This window comes from Pollicipes pollicipes, unplaced genomic scaffold (genome assembly GCF_011947565.3).
Source record: "Pollicipes pollicipes isolate AB1234 unplaced genomic scaffold, Ppol_2.1 Scaffold_4404;HRSCAF=5182_pilon_pilon_pilon, whole genome shotgun sequence".
Lineage (NCBI taxonomy): Eukaryota > Metazoa > Arthropoda > Thecostraca > Pollicipedomorpha > Pollicipedidae > Pollicipes > Pollicipes pollicipes.
In genome coordinates, this window is record NW_023596484.1 from 142,492 (window position 1) to 166,536 (window position 24,045).

Consider the following 24,045-nt stretch of genomic DNA (forward strand, 5'->3'; position numbering starts at 1 on the left):
TGGTAGCAGTCATAACTAACACAATTCAACACGACTTATTTGCGCGCAATTTTAACACCCTGGTGGATAGCAATTGTAGCCTTGTGAACCAATCGTACTTTTTTGGGCTGCACGGGCAGAAAAGTTAAGTATAATTATGTTACCTACGGCCATTACTCTGTCCAGCTATGCCTGTTAAATGTACTGTTATTTTCCTGTGGCTTCGTGCCCTTGTGTCCGGATCATGACTTAAAATTGTATGGGAACGTCGACGAATAAAAAAATGATAGCGGCTGCCATTTCGGCCACCAAATATTTACTGCTTATATATATACACACACACACACATATATATATATATATATATATATATATATATATATATATGTATATACACACACATATATATATATATATATATATATATATATATATATATATATGTGTGTGTGTGTGTGTGTGTGTGTGTATGTATGCGCATGTGTATCTGTTAATGGCCAATGGTGCCTCCTGGGTATCCTCAGAGTACAGGGGACCCGTTTCAAGAAACATTCTATGCAGGGCAAAATTCTGTGTCCGCATCTGAGAGGCGCAGTCCATGCGGCTCATGTTATCTTCGTGTGTGAACCGTTATTTTCTTCACTTTTAGACACCTGGGGAATATCTGCATAGCCCTCCCCAAACACACATTATACTCTGGTTGTTGGCATACATAAACTTATGAACCATCTGCACCTCTTTTTTGTTGCGATGCACTATCGAAAACATATACCTAGTAATGCCCCCGCAGCACACCAGCAGTGCGCAGTTTGTGTTGCAAAAATGTCCGGCAACAATTGTATTCTACCATCTCAGAGACATCAACAAACAGCTAATCTCCGGGTCTGTCTCCCCGGACCGAGTTTATCCACTCCTATGTAGAGTTGACGTTGTCCAGCGTCGAATTTGCTGGAGCCGAGCACACAAAGTCGAGTGTCTCTGTGCAGTTGGCCGTGCCCCAGCCGCCGTTGCCGTCGGCGTTGGTCACGACACAGCCGAGCCACCCGTCCGCCGGCTGCCCAGCCGCCCAGTGGGCGTACTCCAGGGCACCTCCGTCGGCCCACCTATATTGTCGCCGTCGCGGGTCAGGCCGATGAAGGCTGGCGTGCCGTAGGTCAGTGACGTCACGGCTCTGTTGGCGGCGGCGTCTCGGACGAGTGCGAGGCGCGCGTCCTGAGCAGCCACCTCGCACCAGACCACCGCCTCCTCGTGACTCGCGGGGAACAGCTCGCGCCAGTAGCAGAGCCCGTGCACGACGGGTGCGTCTGTTGGACACGCGGCACTTGCTCCGCCTGTCGAAAGCAGCAGCAACAGACAGGCGACCGTTGCGAACATCCCGAGAGAATCGTCCACTTTCGGAGGAACCACTGCGCGGGGGGTCGGCGGAGCCACCCGGCGTCAGCTGTCGCCGTCACAGGCCGAGGGAGACGTCTGAACACGCACGAGCGGTTTGCCAGTCGTGTTCTTGTCTCGGGATGTGGATAAGCAAATAAACTTGAGAAATATGCGAGTGAGATAGTCAGGAAGTAAATGTTCGAGTTCACACCTGAATAAACGGGGCTGAGAAAATTTAGCAACAAAAAAGCTCTTAAATAATTTCTTACTGTGAATTATTGGGAGATTAGAGTGTGGGTTGAGCGAAGGCAACCTCTAAAAATTTCCAGACCACAAGCACATCACAATTTTACATGTTATGTAAACAGACTTGTTGACAGCGCGATATCAGTATATATCCGTGTTGGCACAACTGTCGCACTCCCATGCGTTCAAAGTTCTCCGACCGTTTTGACGAAGACGCCCACGTGTGGCGTCGGCGCTGACATTCCACGGCACACGCCTCTGACCAGCCTCCCTCCGTTCGAATTGTCCTGGTTCCCCTCTCACATCGTGGCGCGATCACCCACATCGCGGCGTGATCATCCACATCGTGGCGCGATCATCCACATCGTGGCGGGATCACTCACATCGTGGCGCGATCACTCACATCGTGGCGCGACATCGCGAAAGTCGCGCTATTGTTCCATTCACCGTCGCAGCCATGCGCTGACCTGGTAGCCACTCTTCCGTCGCTGCTGTGGGAGCGGGTACTGCGCGCCTCTCCCCGGCAGGCGCGACGGTGTCCGGCATGTCCTCCCTCAGGACGGAGAGCGCCACCTCCGATCATGGCATTGTCACTATCCTGTGCCGGGGCGTGGTGCGGAGAGGCAGCGTGAGACTCGCGTCCCGACGAGGCAGCTAACCGGGCTGTGGCGTTACTGGCGGTCGGCCGGCATTCATCGGCCTGAGCAGCAGCAGCGGGGAATACCGGAGGCCCTGACGACCGACGAAGTACGCTCACTAAGCGGGTGGCCGGCCGACGAAGGAGCAGCTGAAGCACGTTATCGTCAACGACAACGGCGACTGAGAGGTGAACATCTGCACGGAACCTCCAACTTTGTTTGCTGGGCACCGGCAGAATGAGATTAGGATGGCGCAGATGCGACTGATGGCACGTATTGGTCCCCATAACGTTTAGTGTGCACCATCGCTTTATCCAAAATTACAGTGCCTCAATGATGTTTTGCCAAGATATTGCGTACGTCAATGAGACTACGTTTAGAGGTGTGAGGCTGCGCGAAGTCCACGTGGAGGAAAAGCGACATGCCTTCTCCAGTTCGAGAAAGTGTTGACTCTATCTTCCGGCCTCTCAATCGTATACGTGATTAGACAATTCGCAACCGTCTGTGAAAGTGCACTGCCTATTGATTCCCATTGGTCCGCGCGTGACCGGACCGAATGGGAGGGTATCAGATGAATAACACACCCCACTCTTGCGCATACCCATTTCAATGACCGCGTAAAATTAAATTAATTGAATTAACGTCTACGACCTCTGGTTCCTTTGTCTCAAAACTGTCTTCCAGATTCCAGTCTGTAGTTGCGAATACAGTTATTTACGCAAGTTGTCAGCATTGTCCAATGATGTGAGGACCACACGTATTTGGATTCACTCTTTGCTGGTAAAGGGAAAGCCAAGCTACTAAATTTAGCAATTGTTTGGCCGTTCCTGACCCACATCACGTGACAAAACGGCGCGTGTTTCTTATTTTGCAACAGCGTGGCAAATGTGGCAAAGCCCTACCAACTCCGCTGCGTGTATTATTAGCCATTGGTTGAGCAAGCAGATAACATGTAAAAAGTGAGCAGATATTCTATAAAAAGCTGGCATGCAAGCAGGAGACCAACAACAGACTAGGCAACAAGCAATACACGCTATCCGAACGGCGACTCTCCGACAGCGGGGGCCGCGAGCCGGGGCCGTGCGAACTGCGGCGGCGGCGCGCGTCTGCCGCGCGGCCGGAGCCGGCCTGCGAACCTGACCACGTGCCGCGCCCCGTCCCAGCAGGGGCGCAGGGCGCATACAACTGCACTACGAACACCTTTCCAAGCGGTCACCAATGTCCCCACTAGAATCAGAAGCCTTGAACTAGAATAAACTAGAATAACCCTGTGAATTCTCTAGCAAGGCTAACCGTACATTTCCCACCACGCGCACAGCGACGAGTCTACCTCGCGACGTCACCGCTCTCAGCCCCATCTGTCGGGGCTACCCTCGACCACCGACGTCGGCCCACACGGCCGAATACGCACGCTCATACCGCAGCGCAGCCAGGGCGCGCATGACGCCCGTGTTCACGGGTCTCGTGCACACAACACAGGGCAGACCGTGCTGCAGGCAGAGCTGTGTCAGGTGCGCTAGCACTAGCCGGCCCAGGCCGCGCCGCCGCTGCGTCGCCAGCGTGTGCAGGAAGCCGATGCCGCCGTTCCTGTCTACCACAGCCCAGGACATCAGCCGCTCGTTATCAAGTGACGACAATGAAGATGTTGCCGACGACGATGCTGAAGACGATGCTGAAGGCGATGCTGGATGCGATGCAGAGGGCAAAGCTGACGGCAAGACCGGAGGGGAGGTCTGTGACGAGATCGGCGCGACTGCCGAAGCTGATGCTGTTGACGATGGCGGAGGCGATGCCCCGTGGCTGAACGCACCGGCGGAAAGGCCCCGTAAAACGCCGTCTCTGATGATGCCGTCGACGCCCGGGACGTGGTCGGAGTACTCCCAGAAGCGCTTCACTTGGTCCACATGTCCCTCATTGAGCGGGCGGATGACGACACCGGCTGGGCTGTCGGCAGAGGGTGGGCGCAGCGGATGGCATCGTGGTTTCGAGAGCTGTTTTGTGCTGATAACTTAGCTCGTGTTCTACTGATAACCGCACCAAAAGACGGCGTAAAAACATCACAGCTGCCCTCAAAACGAACACATCACAACAGTAGAAGCGGGTAGAAACGGAAGGGAAAGCAGTGGAGCTAGCTACACGCCCCCAGAGCCAAGGCAGCAGTGTAGGGGTAGTTTGTCTTACTTTTAAGCTCTAGAAAACATGCCTGACGTTTCACCCCATCTACCAGCCATCAGTCGCAATCCGTGCAGAACGAGACTTCTTCATAGCATAATTGCATGCCTTCGTTTATAGTCTGAATAGCTATGACAACATCTTATGCCATCAAAAACAGCGAGCGTGTGAGCTTATTTTGAGGCAAACTTAAGCGTTCTCTACCCAGAACCCACTTCCCGTAGAACTCAGATATGTATGTTGCTCGGCTTCGGTTATTCCTGCTCGTTCAGTCTCCCCAACATAATGCACATATTCGTAAGACTAAAGGTGGACGCATGGAACTTGACATACCATTTGGATAACGGAATACGGACACGGATGAATAACGGGACCCTTGTCTTACACACAGCGGCGGATCAAGCCAGCTGTCCGGGAGGAAAGGGTAAGCCTGCGTATGCGCATGCCCGGCGGGCCGACCCATGCTTCAGCCAGCCAGCCTCCCGGAATATAATGTGTATTGGAGCATCTGGGAGTCCTGCTTACTGGCTACATCCCAAACTCTTACATCCTGGTTACTGATTACATCCCATCCCATCCCACGAAGTCCTGGTTACATCCCAAACTCTTACCTTCGGCCCAGAAATGACACCAAAATCCTGACGCCAGCCACTTCCACTCGCTTCCCCGTGGCCAGATTCCCCGGTGGAAGACCCTAGCCACTCCCACGTGCCCGTTCTGAGTGCGGGAGGCCGCCTGTGTCCCGCTATGACCACACCTGACCTACCATTCAAGCACGTGCTCCGGCGGCTGGCAACTCTCCTGCACGAAGAGGTCAAACGGCGCGAGCCCGTCCCACGTGAGGCCTCGTTCCTCGGCGGCCGTCCTCAGCACGTGTGCCACGTGCAGGGGCACGCCGTCGGCGGTGAAGGGCGTGCCCCAGAGCTGGAGGCCCGGGGCGCGCAGGGCCGCGGCCAGGCACCGCAGGCTCGCCGCGTCCTCTCGTGCGAACACGCCCAGCGCGTGATGGCCGTGCCACTGACGCTGGGGGCGGAACAAGGGCTGGCGTTAGCCGCGACGGAACCAGGCGGTGGACTGGGCCACCGCCGACCGAAACGGGGCGGAGGTGACGGCACTGGCGCCTGAGCAGGAAGAGCGAGCGGCATTGTCGCACGCTAATTGACTACCCTAGGTGTAATCGCCGGAGATACTGAAGTGACTCGCTGGGATATGCAGATCAGTGCACATATGAGTCCATAGGGGGAATAAGAGAACAAGCCCCACGTGAAAACACCCTTGACGGGAAACGGACCGAACACCGAATGTCGCGAATGGACTTTGGAATCACAACTGCGTGGCTTACCTCGCTCATGCGCAAACAGAACCAGATCATTAGGTGTTCAAAGTTACAAGGTGCAATGGAATGCCTGCAGGGCCAGGGACCTTGAATGGACAGGTAGAAAAGGTAGAGTTACCGCCATGCTCACCAAAATTGGGCGAGAGGCAGGCGACGCCATACAGCCTCAGCAGATGAGTGCGTCGTAAAGCCCCAATGACACACCCACCCACGCACGCACGCACGCACGCACACACACCCACGCACCACCCACGCACGCACACACACACACACACACACACACACACACACGCACACGCACGCACGCACGCACGCACGCACGCACACACGCACACACGCACACACGCACGCACGCACGCACACAAGCCAGTGGTCCTCACCTCGACACTATCATGAACTGGTTAACACTTGCGGAAGTATCCAAGGTGCTAATTATCGGTAAATTATTTGACTACTCCTTCAGCGTCGTGCGTCACTGGCCATGTGGCGCACGTCGTCCAGAGATAGCCACACCCATAGTCCGGTCATTAAGACTCTGTTTATGTTCCATGAGCGAACTTACCGTAATTGTTATGACGACCAGGGGCTGACCAGACTCTTGGCTGGCATAGATGCGGCAGGGACATGTGTTGACGCCGCTCTGTAAGAGCAGGAGCAGACACCGACTCTGGAGGCGAGAAAGTGCGTCACAGTTACTGGATCACCCTTAGCAGGGGCACCACAACTTATGAAACGACTCGTTCCGCTCGAAAGTGGTTTGGCATTCGTGTGGTGCTATGTATACGAGGCGGCAAGCGGACGTATGCCCTGGGACATAGTTCAACTCCCACGGCTTTGTGTTGATGGCCCCCACAACGCTTCGTGTACCAATCAGCAACCGGCATCCGGCCAATCAGCCAATTCGTGCTTCGCTGATTGGCGAATCAGTGACCGGCATCAGACAAGCCGCAAACTCAAGCGTTTTAATGACCATGATGACGATTTGGGATTCTAGGGTGCGTCGAACCCGAGATAATGCTGCGCCCATAACGGCTGTTTACGACTGTGTTACGTTTTAACTAGCAATGAACAAATACAGCTGAAAACTTGATGCCTCTTCGAAATAGCTCAAGATGTCTAAGGTGCGGACAAACATCGACCTGAACCTGAACCTCGGTTAATGCAAACAAACATGGACCTGAACCACCGGTTAATACTCACAGACTACCTACCTGCGACAACAATCACTGACAAACCTTTGCACCATGCACTCCATGCTCCTGAAGACGCTCAATCAGGCAGCCAATGTCGGCCACGCTCACTTCTCGCAGAGGCGACTCCACTTCGGCGTCCATCGCGACGCTCGCGCCGTCCCGGCCGCCGACGCCGGCACCAGAAGCCCTCTGACGGACGCCTGTCGCAGCCCTGGTCTGGCGGACGCCTGGCGCAGACCAGACGCCCACCGCAGCCACCAACGGGCCGCCGGCCGGCCTGCCGCCCCCCCCCCCCCTTCCCTCAGTGTCTTATTTGATCTGTGTATTAGTGTAGTCACCGTATCACGAGATGTTCCCCCTTAGGGTTGTATGCCCACTGTGTGGGTACCATTGATCCTTATTTGATCCGTGTATTGGCGCAATCAAATGACAATCACCACGAGATGTTGCCCCCATTGCCTGAATTGTGTGCTACTGATTCTCATCTAATCCGTATATTGGTGTTATCACGCGACAATGATCAAGAGATTCCCCCTTCCCCTTTTTTCTGCTGGCGACACGTGTGCACGTGTTGTACTGATTATTATCTGATCGGTGCAGTAGTGAAATCATATGGAATCAACACGAGATGTTCCCCCCACCCCCGGACTGCTTGTAGCACTCCGGGGTGTAGCCCCCGCCCCTTCCCTTGGCTGGCCGGCCGGCTGTGGGTTTTCCCCTCCCTTCCTTGTCCATTGTCTTTGGACAACCGCGGCCGTCTCGTCTGGCCGCGGTGAGGTCGCCGAAGGCACACCGCCCTTGCGGCTACGATCCTGCGCCGCGTTTCGGCGCCGCACGCTCGCCGTGCACCTGGGCGGTGTCAGCGCGTGATGTGTTATCAGTGTGGCTGCAATCCATGCAGCGTTTAACGGGGCCTGAAGCGGCCCCCGCCGACGGCCTGCCCCCCGCCCCTGCTCACCATGGGGAGGGAGGGGAACCCGCGCCCCACCCCATTGGCGGCAAGCTGCGCCGTGCCGTGGGGTTATGAGGATATATTGTATTAGTTTGTAAAAACATTGTGTCGCGTGTACAGGCACCCCAGAGCCTGGAGCGCATCCGTTTTTCTTTTTCCTATTCCCTGTAATCAAACATGTACTTTGACGAATAACAAATCTGTTCTTATCAGCTTAATATCTGATACGTCCCCTACATGGTGACCAGAATATTAAACTGATTTTGAACACTGGCGGGGTTAGTGGAGCTTGCTCCCGCCCTGCCGCGGGTTGGCCTGGCATTGCACTACAGCCAGGATCGGCCCATTTTATGCTGTCAGCGGTGTCAATAAATCAATATGTTCTAATACATGTATAATCAGTATGCGTTTCAATATGGGTTGGCGCTTATGCTGCATGCGCACCGCTGCTGGCGCACAGCCAACACGCATCACCTCAGATGCCTCGCCCGATGCCAGCTTGCTGCGGTTACATGCAGATGACACGCATCCGCGTAACAAAACCCTGCACAAACACACAATGGCGAGAGCCAAACAACAAAATCAATGAATACATGACAAAACAACGAGAAACAGACCCCAAAAAACAAAACCAACACAAAAAGCAACAACAGCCATCAAATTTCAACACCATGGCGACGGGCGAAAGCACATCATTGACAACAGCTCAAAGCCGGCCGATGCCATGTCACCAACAGCGCGTGCCGTCAGGCCGGCAACATGCAGCGCCAACGCATCACAGGGTTGTACAAGCCAACGCGATACAGACGAAGCGCCTGACAATGACCATGGCCGCCGGCTGTCCATAACAGTTTTGCACGCCCCACGGCCAGATGTCTCTGTCGGCGGCGTGACATTCACGCATCGCCTGCAGGTCGGCCAATGGTCGGCTGTCTGCCCTGCTCCAGCGCACGAGCACCGCAGCCGGAGGCCGTGCGCCCTTGCTGGCCTGGCGCCGTTGCTGGCCCGTTCCACACCTGCGTGGGTGTCTTCGCTTCCGAAGCGCGGCCGCCCTGTACCACGTGACTCGGCACGACGCCGCGCTCAACTTGCAACAAGACGGCAACAGAAGTCGGCAAACTATAGGTGACATTTACACATCGCGCGACACTCGGAACAGAGAATGTCCACGTTTACCTGCCGAAGGGGATGCAGGTTTCAGAAGAGAAGGTGAGAAGAAGTGAGAAGGTGAGGTGAGAGGAGGCGAGAAGCAGACGTTTTAGTCTGCTTCTCACGGCGGTCGTGCAGCGCCTGGATTGCGATCCCTGGATCGGGGAGCATCTTTCCTCTAAAATGTGACTGTGGGTCGCATCGGCCTGACAGCGGGGACTAGAGCGCAACAAATCGTACATGTTTGTGCCCATTGACTCGGGCACACTCGGAGCAGGCGCCTTTTCGGAAGTACACGGGTCTCTGAAATTGTTTTGCTAATCTAATTTCGACGTTACCGCGTCATTTCTGATGTTTTTGTACTCTCAAGTTGGTTTTTCAAAAAATGGCGGTATAAAGAATTTCCATTACATGGGCTCAAAGCAGAATGCTAATATCGAGCTCCTTGACAAATCAAGGGAGGCAAGCAGCGTTCGCCGTTGGAAAATGGGAGCAGGGTTATTATTGGTTATTGGAAATGTGTCTTTTCTGTCGCCGACGAAATTTGGAGAAGCTCAATTGTCATCTGGGGCCAAATCCATCACAGGTCATTGCAATATAACTATAAATACGATAAACCACACACAACATAAACCGATAAAGAGCAATGCGCCATAAGCATCATAAATATTTCCTTTTTCGGAATTTGCATTTGCCCTTAAGTATCACTTGCTGGCCATACTAAAAGAACTAGAAACTAGAAAACTAGAAAGTTTTGAAGAAAGGTCCCCATATTGCCGCGTATACCATACCTGTGTAGCTTGAGAAGGATGCCTTGACGCCATGTGGTGTCATAGGCACCCTCTATGTCAAAGAACACTGCGCCTATGTGTCGGATTGCTTTAAATCCCATACGAATCGCAGTGTCAAGAACTAAAAGATTGTCAACTGTGCTGCGATTCTTTCTAAAGCCACACTGGGTGTTTGTAAAAACGCCGTGGTGTTCTAAAAACCAAGTTAAACGGACATTAACCATCTTTTCCATCAACTTAGAGAGCGATGAAGTGAGAGAAATAGGTCTATAGTGTAAAGGATCCAGTCCACTTTTACCCGGTTTCAAAATAGGAACGACTATAGCTTCTCGCCAAGAGGCTGGAAAGTCCCCACTGGCCCAAAGCGCATTAAATACCGCTAATAAAACGCGAAGCACGCGACGCGGCAAATGCTTGACAATGTCCGCATGATGAGCCTTGCCTAGCGAGATTGGTTGATGCAGCGTAGCGTCTCGTGTCGGGGCTGCTAGGAGGCTGCTACAATGGGCCGGTACCGCCCGCATGGTCAAGGCCCTCCTCATGCGGCGATCGGCTGGTCGGCGGAGGTCTTTGTTGTTTATTGGAGTTTAGGGGCGCGCGGACTGCGGTGGTCATTTGGCGCCCATAACGAGCTTGGTTTTACCTATCTAATGAGCCGCATAAATGGTCCCAAAGTTGATGTGTTTGAGAAACAAAGAGATCTGTTGAAATTCCAGAAATGGTGATTTATCTCCTAGCATATCACAGATGGTAAGGGGTAAGTTATGCTGTCCAAAAAAAAAGCGTTGGCGTTCTTCCGCGAGGCGCGGACAAGAAATAAGAATATGGCGAACGGTGAGGACGGCACCACATCGATGACAGATCGGTTTATCGGCTCCCTCCAACATATAGCCGTGGGTTGCGTATGTGTGCCCGATGCGCAATCTGCAGAGAATCACCTCCTCTCGCCGCATTTTCCGTGAACAAGAGAACCACTGACCTAGCTTAGGTTTTATCTCTCTGAGCTTATTACAATCCATCCGATCCCAACAACGCTGCCACTTGTTGCGCAGGAAGGTTTTTATTGCGGGGCAAAAGCCTCTGGCAGGAATAGAAAGAGTGAACACATGGAGCCAGCGCTGCTCGCCTAGCAGCCGCGGCAGCCAACTCGTTGCCCGCGATGCCGACATGACTAGGAACCTAACATAGCATGATTTTCTTTCCGGCCTCATCCAGATGAGTCAAACGTATTAAAATGTCCTGTATAAGGGGACATGACGGATAAAAAGACTTCACACTCAGAACGCTGCTCAGAGAGTCCGTCAAAATGAGATGCAAGGGTTCGTCACCGACTTCAATGAAACATAGTGCCTTAATGATTGCTATAAGCTCTGATGTAAACACCGAAGCGTTTGGGGGCAATGAAAACGACCGGGTGACGCCACCGCTCACAAACGCACAGCCTACACCATCAGAAGTTTTAGAGCCGTCCGTGTAAGTGTGTGTGTAACCCTCATATAGCGCAATACGCTCAAACGCTCTGGACCTCATTATATCTGGCAGCGAGACACCTTTTTTCATTTCAGTCAGAGATGTGTCTGTGAAGGGTGAGATCAAATGCCAGGGAGGAGTGCACAGGTGACGTGATCGCTTCACCCTTCGAATGGGAATTTCGGTTTCCCGCAGTAAGGCTTGTATCCGGGAGCCAAAGGTCACTGCATGCGCCCGAGGTGCATTGCGAACAAACGGCACAGCAGGCCGCGGAAAGACTGCGTGATGTGCGGGGTGACACGGAAACTGTCGCAGCTTCAGTGCATAACGCATGCCAAGCATTTTCCTCCTCGCTGACAACGGCGGCTCGTGCGATTCTACCAAGAGGCTTTGGGTAGGAGATGTACGGAACGCCCCTGTGATGGCACGTAAAGCAGTGCGATGGATGGTGTCAATGATCCGTTTCGTGGACTCACATGCGCTGTCATAAATAAAACATGCATAGTCCAGCTTAGAGCGTATGATTGCCCGATACAGCAGCAAAAGCGTGCTCCGATCTCCGCCATACGACGTGCGCGAAACACATTTTAATACGTTCAAAGATTTAAAACAGCGTTCACGTAGCGTTTTAAGATGTGCCTTATATGTAAGTCGGCGGTCAAAGTATACCCCAAGGTATCTAGCCACAGGCTCAGTTGGGATGCATTGTCCATACATACGGATAGAAAGGTCACCGCATTGCCGGCTACGACAAAAATGCATGGCTACAGTCTTGCTACGTGAAAACCTGAACCCGTTCATGGTACCCCACTTCTCAACGCGGTCAACAGCTAACTGGAGTTGGCGTTCCATCGATGGTGGTCTTGCTGCGCTAGTCCAAATGGTAAAATCATCAACAAAAAGCGCACGACCTACAGACTGCGGAAGCCCAACCCGATGTCGTTGATCATAACGGCGAACAAAGCTACGCTGAGAACGCCGCCTTGGGGCACCCCATTAACTTGAACATGCCTCTCAGAGAGCGCGTCTCCAACACGGACACGGAAAGAACGGTCAACTAGAAAGTTTTGAAGAAAGGTCCCCATTTTGCCGCGCATACCATACCTGTGTAGCTTGAGAAGGATGCCTTGACGCCATGTGGTGTCATAGGCACCCTCTATGTCAAAGAACACTGCGCCTATGTGTCGGCTTGCTTTAAACCCCATACGAATCGCAGTGTCAAGAACTAAAGGATTGTCAACTGTGCTGCGATTCTTTCTAAAGCCACACTGGGCGTTTGTAAAAACGCCGTGGTGTTCTAAAAACCAAGTTAAACGGACATTAACCATCTTTTCCATCAACTTAGAGAGCGATGAAGTGAGAGAAATAGGTCTATAGTGTAAAGGATCCAGTCCACTTTTACCCGGTTTCAAAATAGGAACGACTATAGCTTCTCGCCAAGAGGCTGGAAAGTCCCCACTGGCCCAAAGCGCATTACATACCGCTAATAAAACGCGAAGCACGCGACGCGGCAAATGCTTGAGCATGTCGTTGTGCACAGTGTCCGGGCCTTCTGACACGCTGCGAAGCTTGGCAATCGCCCAGTCCAACTCGACTAGGGTGAATGGATCATTATAACAATGTAGCTCACTCGTTGAAAAATCCACTCCAGATTGCTCACATTGCGCTCGGTGCCGCACAAACTGTGGGTTAGTGTTGCCACCTTCGCTGCGGTAGGCCAGCGCCCGGGCAATCTCGTTCGCAACTTCCAAGGGGCGCGTCACGGCCTGTCCGTTCACACATAGTACCGGAAGAGCCATGGATGTAAAGTGCCCAGATATGCGCTTAATTCGAGACCATACCTGCGATGTTGCCGTGAACCGGTTCAACGTACTCACGTAAGCATGCCAGGACGCACGCTTCGCCTCTCTTACGGTGCGCCGAGCAAAAGCCCTCGCTTTCTTAAAGGCTATAAGGTTTTCTGTAGTACTCCTGGCGTCAAAAGCCCGAAACGCACGTTTACGCGCCCGGATGGCGCTCCGACACTCCTCCGTCCACCACGGAACAGGAGTACGTCGGGGAGCGCCAGACGTGCGTGGGATAAAGCTGTTGGCACACTCTAAAAGTCTGTGAGTAAAAACCTCAATAGAGGGTACCGTCCTCACAGCCTCAGTTACGAACGATTCGTCGAGCCGAGTCTCAAATTCACACCAGTCCGCTTTCTTAAAATTCCAGCGTTGTGGCCGAACACCCAACGCTCCACCTCTCTCAAACCGAACCCACACTGGGAAGTGGTCGCTTCCCATGGGGTCATCTCCAACACTCCACTCGAGGTGTTGGACGAGCTGGGGACTGGACAGGCTTAAGTCTAGTGCGGACGTCTGACCGGACGGCATTGTAAAATGCGTACGAGTTCCTGTGTTTAAAATACATAGTGAAGCACCGTGGACAAAATTCTCACACAGCCTCCCACGAGCATTGGTGACGTCACACCCCCATGCGGTGTGATGTGCATTAAAATCGCCGAGAAGAAGAAGTGGCGGAGGCAGTTCAGCCAGCAGACACCTAAGGTGCGCCAACGGAAAAGCAATGCCTGGTGGAAGGTAAAGTGAGCAAACAGTGATGTGACGATGGTTGAAATAAAGCCGTACGGCCACAGCCTGAAGTGTGGACCGCAAGCTTAGCCTCCTCGCTGGCACGCTATGGTGAACTGCCAGGAGGACGCCACCTTGAGCAATGCTCTCCGTCAACACGTCGTTGCGAAACATCGCATATCCTTTCAGAGAGCAAACATTGTCAGGCGCTAGCTTGGTTTCCTGCAGCGCCACGGCTGCAGGAGAGACTCTGCTGACGACAGCCTCAAGATCGAGGGCGTTCGCCCTTAATCCTCTACAGTTCCACTGTAAAAACGCCTGTAAAAGGGCGTATTAAAAAAAGAGGTAAGATGTGAGAAGCTAAAACAATCCCGGCTTAAAAAAATTCGGCTGCACCAGTTGCATGTCCAGACGCCTCAGACCGAGAGCTTCGGCTTAATTCCGGGGGGCCGTGCCCCACCCTAGGACGAGTCCTTGGGCTACCTCCGTCAGATGGAGATGGGGGGCCGGCTGGGGCACGCTTTACGCCAGCGTACCCAGCCCGGGGTGGAGGCGGGGGAGGGCCCATTGGTGGGCCTCTACCGGGGTTCGAGGCACCAGCGGGGGCCTCCACCGGCTTTCGTGGCGATGGAGTGCTGGTTCGGGGGACGGGCTCTTTGTCTGCACCGGACAGGCGGCTTGCCGACTTAGCGCGCTCCAGTTCGGCCAAGCGTGCTCGCTTGGCCTCGCGGGCGCGCCTGTCAGCTTCCTGACGTTCCAGCGTCTCTGCCACACGCTCACAGGCACTGGCAAGAGGTGTCTGTGGCAAAGGGACTGATTGGGTAGCAGACGAAGGCAAGGCCGGCGGCGCGCGGGGACTCCGACCACGCCGAGCCGTCGTCCAACCGTCGCCCGCTGGTGATCCGGCGCGCGCCGAGGAGGCCAGCGGTGCGACGTCCACCGACTGCTCGATCGGCGGAGAGGGAGCTTGGGGTGCCGACTGGGAGTCGGGCGTTCGGACCGAGGGAACAACCGACAGGCCAAACGACCTCAGAAGTCCCACGAACTGAACGGCCGTCATGTGCTCGATGGCATTACTTTGTGGGAACGAAGTTTTCACTTATGTGGTATGGCTGATATTGACACGGTCTTTTCATGCTTGCCAGTCTCGTCCCGAACGGTAAACGTAAATTCCTTGGCTGCCATGGCCCTGGTTGCCTCCAGACCGCTAGCGAACTCTACTTCTATTTTCCCATCCCGAAGCTTGTCACATCTTATAATTTTTCCAAACCTGTCGCAGCCGTTCCGCCTCTGAAACGGTGACAGGGAAGCCAATTTAATCTCTTCACTTCCGAAGATCAGGATCCGTGGACCGGAGGGCGCAGATTCCTCTCTGCACCCTGGGGCTATCGAGGTCCGTCCCCCTTTCGGAGGACGGGTGTTTTTAGTGTTAGAAGAAACCATAAAAGGTGGTTTTCATTTCGGCACCGAGGCTCCCCACCCACCTCGGAGCCCAACAAGGGGACGGCCCAACACTCCCTCGGGAGGTGGTCACCGTCAGGGCTACCCCGGTGCTATACGGGGCGAACGACGCCCCCCACACGGCCAGGTGTAATCGGGGAGACCCCTCCCCGTCCTGACCGTGGTTCAGCGCCGCCGCCCCTTGACCCCTTAAGCCGCTGCGCGCGGCCAGGCGCCCCAAGCGGAGACCCGCAGGGGGCACCCAACCGCAACGCGAGTGACAAGCCGCTAGACCCGTGTGGGGCCCCACGGGCCCCCCCACGCCCCCGGATATTCTGGCCAAAGTGGAGTGTTGGGGCGCGCCGTGACTGGTCAGCGGAGGTCAAGTGGTCCGGAAGTGGGGTCAGTCGAAGGTTCCAGAACAATAGATCCTGTCCAGGTCGGGCGAGTACCACGCGATCATTCTGGCCCAAAGGCCGACGAGGTGACTGGTGTCTGCGTGGCGGGCTGTGTGGCGGGGACTTGCGTGGCGTTATACTTGAATTGGTGGCCTCAAGCTGGTATGATGACTCCTAGACTAGTGTTAGTTAATATAGGTCGTGAGCTCAAGAAAATCCAGCTGAACAGTAGAATACGCTACAATTGATTATTTTAGATTTCGGGCGTTGCGACTTCTTCATTATATGACGGCCTTGTCATACGGTCGTTCTATGGTCGCAGGCCAATTGTTTTGATCAACAATTCTGATTTCAGCGCCGCTTATGGTCGAAAATCGCGACTTTTCAAAGTGGCAGCAGAACAGCGTGCATAAATTTACTGCGCATTGTATTTGTCCGCTAACCTGTTATGGGCATATTCGGCATATTCACGTACAACACTTATGTTTCAGCTGTGGACCTAGGACCTAATGACTATACGTCAGGAACTCGTCAAAAATATGGCAAAGCGTGAAATGCTTGTTACATTAACCCGCACTGCACCATTATAACGTTCTGCATTTCAACAGAGCGTGCGGTGCCAGTACCTCATTGCAATGGCTGTTACGCTGCCGACGCCGCCGCCGCACCGCCACTGCGTGCTGACGCCACAACAGCCGCAGTCTGCTTCCCACCAGCCGACCTCCGAAGCCCGGGCCGACCCCTGTCAGGACAGGGCTTCGTCAGGAGCCGACCCCTGTCCCCAGAGGCAGTCCGCCTCGCAGCTGGATTTGTCGCCTGGGAACTCTGCCGCGCCTCCGCGAGCACCGCCCGAAGGGGGTCAGAACCGCAGGTGTCGCACGAGTTTTCGTTCATCCTGACAACTGAAGAAACGGCTGGCATGTTTGATGGGTATCGAGCAAAGAAGGGCTGGCAGGACAAGCTCATCAATGCTTTCTGCCGGTCTTCGGCTGAATCAAGACACGTGTTGCCAGTGCGATACTACAATGTGAAGAAAGCACGCTTGCTTAAAAAACATTCGCCTTTCTTCACTTGTGCCGCCGAATGCCGCCTTCCAAATTGCCACAAATTTAAATTCACCATAGACAACGAACCTGACGCGGGCGGCGCGACCGCACGGTGTCAGCAATTTGACACGCCCACGCCTCCCGCAGCCTCTACCATGCTCACAGGTACCTGAGAGGAGAGAGAGACGGAATCAAGTTGCCGGCCGAGTCGAGGAGCAGGGCCCTCACGTGGCACGGCAGGAAATGGCCGGCAAAGCTCCCGCTGGCCAGTTGGAAGGCGGCAGCCTGACGGAAGCCCCACCGCCTCGTATGCTCCGCCAGGCGGGGAACGAGCGCAGAGTCGCGGAACGCTACTCGGCAGACTGGGCGGAAGACCTGACGTGCCGCATGGAGGATTGGGCTGCAGCCGACTCTAGAAGCAAGACGCTGCAGGGTGGTATCCATCTGATCGGCAGGGTCCCCCTTGTCGTGCACATGCGTCAAGAGCACTTCTTACGAAAGCATCATGGGCACCAGGCCACCCTGCATGTCGCACTAGCCTTGCTTGATAACAGAGTCGAATCCATTCTAACACACGCTATCTTTAAGATGTCCAATCTAGGGGAACCACATTCTGTCTCGTGATATGTGAACGGTTAGCACAAATAGATGGATTAAAGGCAGCCAATGACGAGCTCTGTATCACGCTCACCTGTTGTCAGTTTGCAAATCGACGGATATGACATTATCAGTGGCTGGAGCTGTAATATCACGGGCTCTCCTTTGGTGTGGCTTTCGTGTCGAAACATGACAAAGTCTCCTGCTACTCAAATATCTTTCGACATTGATATTGTAACCGTTCGATAGTCATGACACTGCGTGTGAATCGCAACAATTGACCTGAAAGATGTCAGTGATGAGGAAATAGTCGACGGCCTCGCCGAGTTCGGGGTAACAGATGCTTGCCGCATCAAGGTGCGCAGAGGTGCGGAGTTGGTCCCCACCACCAACATCGTACTGGCTTTTGACAGTCCTGACATACCATCTGAAGTAAGGGTATGCACACATCGACTTGATGTCATTGGTTGCTGCTGTGAAGCTGTTTCATTACCTGCGTAGTTCACGTCTCAAATGATAGCTGCATGTGTCCAGTTGTCCTATTTAAATAAGATGTATCGGCAATGGCGAATGTAAATTACTGGAAAATTTCGTGCGACGGTAATGTGTGCTTTAAACGTTATGACACACTGGCGTGTGCGAGCGTGCGAAACATAACGTAAAACTAAACTTGCAGAGGTTGACTTTGAGAAACATCGTTTGTTAGCACCAAAACCGACCAGAAACGCGCCACCGGGATGACCGGTCGGAAAGATACGAAAAAAATGACGTGAGTCAGCTTTGCTCGTCGTCGGTGTCAGCTATGAAGATTTTTCACCCCTGTGCGGCAGCAGCTGTGACGAAGTAGATCGGAGCCAACTGTACGTCGCCGTACAGTACGGCGTCACCAACTGTACGTCCCTAACTGTACGTCGCCGTGGTGGAGGGCGTGAGGATAGGGGACGAGCTACCCGCTCGCTCATCTCCTCGCAGTGTCACGCTGTCTCGGTCCTGGTACACTTCCCATCGCAACTGATCCGCAAACGAAGACTCGCAAACGGAGATACCGCGCTGGTCATCGCGACGCAGCCACAGACAGCCTTTCCACTTAACATGCGGCGGGAAACTGGAGAGCGGCTCAAAATCCGCACGAACTCGACACATGACAGTGATGGACATGGCCTCATGTGACCACATTGATGACCGTCTCTGACCTCCATGACCCTGTGGCGCGCTGCATGAGCTGCCGCGCGATGAGACCACTGCGAAGTGCTTCATGGAAGCAGTGAAGACTCGGGTAGGAACGATCGGCACTTATATCTCGTGACCGATGACACATCCGTGTTTGAACAGGGTTCAGGAAATTATCGGACATGACACATGGTCAGCTGCTACGTATGCAGCACGGACAGGCCACTCGGTCGAATGCAAATAGAGTAAAATGGAGCCTGAAAATAGAGCGTTGGTGTGTAACGCCCTCCTCGCTGTCATGAATAAACACCGCAAGAACACGCTTCGCACGACAGACAGCCTCATGGTGTCGCTGTAGTGTAGCCCAGGCCTCCACGACTGCAATGACCACCTCCAACAATACTACACACTTCGCACGCTGCCCTGGGTCTGTGTGCAAACATGCGCTGGTACCCCCCCCCCCCCCCCCCACAAACTGTTCTGTTTTGTTGTTGTTCATTGGAGTTTTCGGGCGCGTCGACTCCACAAGGTGCTGAAACACACACATATATGCAAGGTAAACGCATAAAGCGAATGGATGGTGTACTACGTGCGCTGTTGAATGCGACGCCGGACAAGGTGAGGTGCGCTGTTGAATGCGACGTCGGACAATGTGGGGTGCGCCCTTGAATGCGACGCCGCACAAATCCAGGATGCGCACGAGGAGTTAAGCGAGGACGGTCGGCCACAGCCGCCATGCATTCTCCCGCGCCATTTACGGCGCTGGTGCCATAGCGGCGCTTAACTCGCTCGGGCCGATATTCGAATGGCACAGCGCGCGTTCCTCATGCCGGCTGCTGTGTCAGCCACAGGAAGATAAACACAACGCACATACAAGCACACACGTAAACATGACGCCAGGCGCTTGAAACTTTTCAGCACCGTTCGCTCCGCGCAACCTTGCAAACGTTCCATCACCATCATCATCACGTCATCATCTTGTGAGCAAATGCAAGCAATTCAGCAAGCCGCCAAGCCGTCCGGATTCAGTCCTGTATGGTAAGTTCCCGGAAAAGCACGACAGAAGATCCAGCTTAGCACAGACGAGTCGAAAATCTCGGGGAGTTGAGCAATCGCACGGAGACCACGCAACAGAAAAGAAACAGCAAACGGCATAATCTTCCTGAATAGTTACGGCCATGACGAACGGTTGCAGCCATGATGACCAATCATATTCATCCACAGTCATGACGGAGCCATAGCGAGAAAGCAAAAACGACCAGCTGGTGCGCGACACGCAGACAAGGATGGCCATCACAAAACACTGACTTCCAGCCAGTATTGTTCTCCAGGTACGATGACGCAGTACCCATCAGCTCTCTAGCATCGCTGGGGATGGCCAGATGTACAGCAATGCTGGAGATGGCCAGATGTACAGCAGTGCCAGATATGGCCAGATGTACAGCAGAAGCGGCGTGTCCGCTCGACTGCTAGAGGTTACGAACAGTGGGGCAAACTGCTAATGCGTGAAGTGCGCTCGGTCTCTCATGTGCTCACCCCGACCCATGGGGACGGACACAACGTCTCGCTACGCCGTTGGTTCAGTGCGACCCTGGACGTCATCACCAAATCATTTTCGTGCGGAAGCGGACTGGAGAGGGCGCTAGAAGTCGTCGGCTGCCGCATTTTAAGGCAAAACTGTGATTCGATGCCGACTTTGGTCCTTATTCCGAAGACGTACCGCACACGCTTTTCTGCCAGATTTCAGGCTATGGCACGCCTTCCACGCACTGGGCATCACTGTGGTGATGGTATCTCTCTACAGCCTCCAGGACCGTGCCGACCCCACCGTCTGGCCTGCCTTCGACGGACTCGGCATCACTGTGGTGATGGTATTTCTCTACAGCCTCCAGGACCGAGCCGGTTGCCACCCAATCCTACCCATTGCGAAAAGCACTGGAACCAGTGGTTAAGCAAACCGTTTAACGTAGAGCATAGGTCACCAGTAGTGCTAATCGAAAAACCCGATAAAAGTATGCGCCTACGCACAGGATACAAAAATCCACTCATACAAATTACGATGGGCTGACGGCAAAAATTGGGGAGTACCGTTCAAACTGGTTGATCAGCGCTCATTTGGCGGCAGTATTCCATTCAGTACCAGTGAGTGGGGAAGACAAACACAAAAAAGCATTCGTGTTGTCCTGGGGCTGTTGGCAGTTGGAGGTCCTTGCAACAGCAATAGCTTCATTATCGAATACAATTGCCCGCCTGGGCCAGGACATCTTCAGGGAGTCAGTAGCCGATCAAGGGCTGGCGTTGTTCATTGACGATCTTCGCACGTATAAGCATGGGTATCCCGCAATATCTTCAGTCACCCGCTTCATCCTAGCTCTGCGGCTCCCATGAGTGTGCGTTGATCACAGGTGTACCTGAGCCACAACGTGTGAAGGGAAACCTTCATCTGGTGCGCGGCCGAAGCGGCGAAGTGAGCGCAAGGGGCGAGGAACAGCGGAAGCAGAAACGTTTTTGGCGAGAGCAGTGTCGGGGAGGGAAAAACGGCGGGGGGGGGGGGGGGCGCGTAGCTTGGAGGGCAGGGTACCGAGCTGTGTACGCTGTTGGAGGCCGGCAGGAGTGACGTGCTACGTGGCTCAAATACATAACATTCTTTTGAGATCCGCTAGCTGCTTCTTACACAACGCACCACGTCGCGCGTTAACATCATCTGACTCGCATACTGACCAATGGGCTCCTCAGTATAAGCTCGCTCTCGTGGGGAGGCGTGACAGCGGCAGGCTGAGACGCTGACGTGTCTGCAGGCACACCTGACCGGACCGGCAAGAGAGGCGGTGCGTGGAATGCTCTGTGACGCCAGCCTCCACAGCGCAGCCCTGCGTGAGCTGGAAGCGGAATTTGGCGAACCAGCGCGTGTGATACACGCAACTATGAAAAAACTTCTCTCGGCACGGCCGGTCAGAGATGGCAATTATCTGCTCTGATTATCTGCTCTGATTATCTGATTATCTGCTCTGACCGAAATGTCACGAGACATGCGCACTGCAGTGAGCGTCCTGCAGTGTCTGCAGTACGAACCAGACCTCGCCGTCGCCACAAACATCACAGCTGTGGCCTGCAAACTCGACACATGCGGGCCACAAGCCGTCACCTAAAGTCGAAGGCAACACCCCAGAAGGCCGACCGAGGCGAATGTTCGCCACAGCGTCAGCTGTAACGGCCGTAAAATCGCGGAAGATTGCGACCATAACCCCCCCCCCCCCCCCCCCGGCGGCCGCGAGACGTGGCGCGTGTGCCATGTGCCAAGGTACACACAACATACAGTGCTGTGAAGCATTCCTGGCGTTGACGGTGAGCGAGAGGGCAGAGTTTGCCGGCAGAAGCGGACTCTGCTTTAACTGTCTGTCTTGCGGTCACATCAGCGCCAGCTGCCCGCGAGACAAGAGATGCGAAGCCCAGCGTTGTGGGAGACGGCATCACACGCTGCTCCACAATGGCATGCGAGTGTTCCCACGGCGCACTAACACTGACAGCTCGCCGCCGGCTACAGACGCTTAACACGTTGGCACAGTGGCGACTGAGCCACGCAGCCAGGTTCTACTACAAGTAGTGCCCATCACCGTGCCCGGTCCCCCGGGGAGTCACACAACCCACGCGCTCCTGGATCTCGGGAGCCAGGTCACGCTGGTGACCGACGACCTCTGTGACCGGCTCGGCATCTCGGGGCCCTCGGACGGGCTGGTCCTGAGTACCCTAAACGGAAGTGAGCGGCTCCAATCACGGCGCGTGTGTTTCTCAGTCCAGCCTGTGGTCAGGGGCGACAAAAGGCACGTTATCCGAGAGCTCAAACGACGCCTGCTCTGCATGCATCGAATCATTCAATGGATTGCTCAGTCGAGAAAAACAGCTGGCCTCATTTCACCGATTTCGACATTCCGATTAGGACCCGCAGCCCGATGGGAGTGCTGCTGGGCACAGACATGCTCGAGCTGATCGTGCCGCGGAGGTGTAGAAGGCGCCAGGACGCCGAGGCGATAAGGACTCTGGACTTGAGACAGGGGCGCGGTGCACAGGTGATACGTGCACGCCAACGCGATAAGGACTCTGCCTTCGAGGTAGACTGGACCGGCCGTCGGCACGCGCTGCGTCAGAGCGGGGCGTGTACCCGACAGTAAACGGGCGATCGGTACGAACAGGTCTCCTGTGGCGTTAAGACGGTGTGCAACTTCCAGACAACCGTAGGCAGCCGCTTAACCCGTCTGAGAGGCGGTTGAGAGACGTCTTGGCTCGTGAACACCCGAACTCCGTCAGTCGTACCGTGACACTGTGAACAACTGTGTCACTCAAGGTCACGCGAGCAATGTGAACGAAGCTGAGCCCGGCGCGCAAGGTCGAACGTGGTACCTGCCCCACCACGCCGTGCAAAACCCTAACAAACCGGGCAAGGTGCGGGTAGTGTTCGACGCCTCGGCAAGGTGTGGTGGCACGTCACTGAATGATAACCTCATCAGTGGACCCTACAACTTGAACTCACTCACTGGCGTGCTCATGAGGTTCCGCCCGGGCCGCGTGCCGATGGCGTCTGATGTGTAACAGATGTCTCACCAGATAGCCATCCGCGCTGAAGACCGACAGTCGCAACAGTTCCTCTGGCGAGACATGGACACGACAAAGGACCCGGAAGCGTATCAAATGAGCGTTGTGATATTCGGTGCCAAGTCGTCACCATGCACGGCAATATACGTGCTCCGGCGCCGTGCGAATGACGGAAAAATACAGCACTCTCAGGCGGCAGACAGGGTAGTCACCCGGTTTTACGTGGATGGCTACTTGACTCGGTCAACACCGAGAGCGAAAGACGAGGGCTGGTTAACTCTCTCAACTCTTTCCTGAGCGCCGGCGGATTCCATCTGACCAAGTGGACAAGCACGTCAGAGACGGTGCTACAGATATCGCACCTGAGGATAGGTGCGATGAAACACGCGATCTGGACCTGGGCGATGAGGCACAGTGGAAAAAGACGCTGGAAGTCCACTGGTGTGCTCAGGATGACCAGTTCAGGTTCAAGGTAGGGCGAGAGCATGAAACGCTCCATTCTGAGCAGTGCCTCGGCGGTGTTCGACCCGCTCGGCATGCTGGCTCCGCTCACCATCCGAGCTAAGTGCATCATTCAGAATTCAGAGGATGGGGCTAGGACGAGGTTATCACCCACGCAGGCAGAACTTCTCACCCAGTGGCGGCATTGGCAGCATGAACTATGTGACATGGACTCTGTCCGAGTGGGCCGCTGTTATCGCCCCGATAACAGGGTGGTCGTAAAGTGCCAGCTGCACGTGTTCGGCGACGCATTGGAGAATGCGTTCGGGGTAGTGGCGTATCTACGGTTCGAGTTCGAAGACGGCGCCGTGCACTGCAGCTTCATGACGTCAAAGGTGCGAGTCGCGCCCATCAAACAGGTCAGCATACCCCGGCTTGAGCTGCAGGCTGCGGTCATGGCCGTCCGCGTCGCCGACACAATCAAGGCCGA

At 54.5% G+C, this 24,045-nt stretch overlaps 1 protein-coding gene and 1 pseudogene across 1 annotated transcript; one reads left to right on the forward strand and one right to left on the reverse strand.

Annotated features, from left to right (window-relative positions):
• Nucleotides 1-3,410: 3,410 nt before the first annotated feature.
• Nucleotides 3,411-7,207, reverse strand: LOC119097802 (uncharacterized). Its single transcript, XM_037220774.1, has 4 exons — nucleotides 6,981-7,207; nucleotides 6,308-6,412; nucleotides 5,176-5,432; nucleotides 3,411-4,181 (listed from the first exon to the last, which is right to left on the reverse strand). Exons 1-4 carry the CDS (start codon nucleotides 7,077-7,079, stop codon nucleotides 3,605-3,607), a joined length of 1,038 nt encoding a protein of 345 aa, XP_037076669.1. The 5' UTR covers nucleotides 7,080-7,207; the 3' UTR covers nucleotides 3,411-3,604.
• Nucleotides 7,208-8,065: 858 nt separating this feature from the next.
• On the forward strand, nucleotides 8,066-8,242 carry LOC119097806 (uncharacterized; annotated as a pseudogene).
• Nucleotides 8,243-24,045: the final 15,803 nt, after the last annotated feature.

Bases quoted from the DNA above. Each gene is read 5' to 3' on its own strand.
- LOC119097802 (XM_037220774.1), bottom strand. From the start codon at position 7,079: ATGGACGCCGAAGTGGAGTCGCCTCTGCGAGAAGTGAGCGTGGCCGAC. The intron at 6,413-6,980 runs GTTTGTCAGTGA...TCTCGCCTCCAG, and splicing joins ATGGAGTGCATGGTGCAAAG to AGTCGGTGTCTGCTCCTGCT. The intron at 4,182-5,175 runs GTAGGTCAGGTG...CTCTGCCGACAG, and splicing joins CCGGAGCACGTGCTTGAATG to CCCAGCCGGTGTCGTCATCC.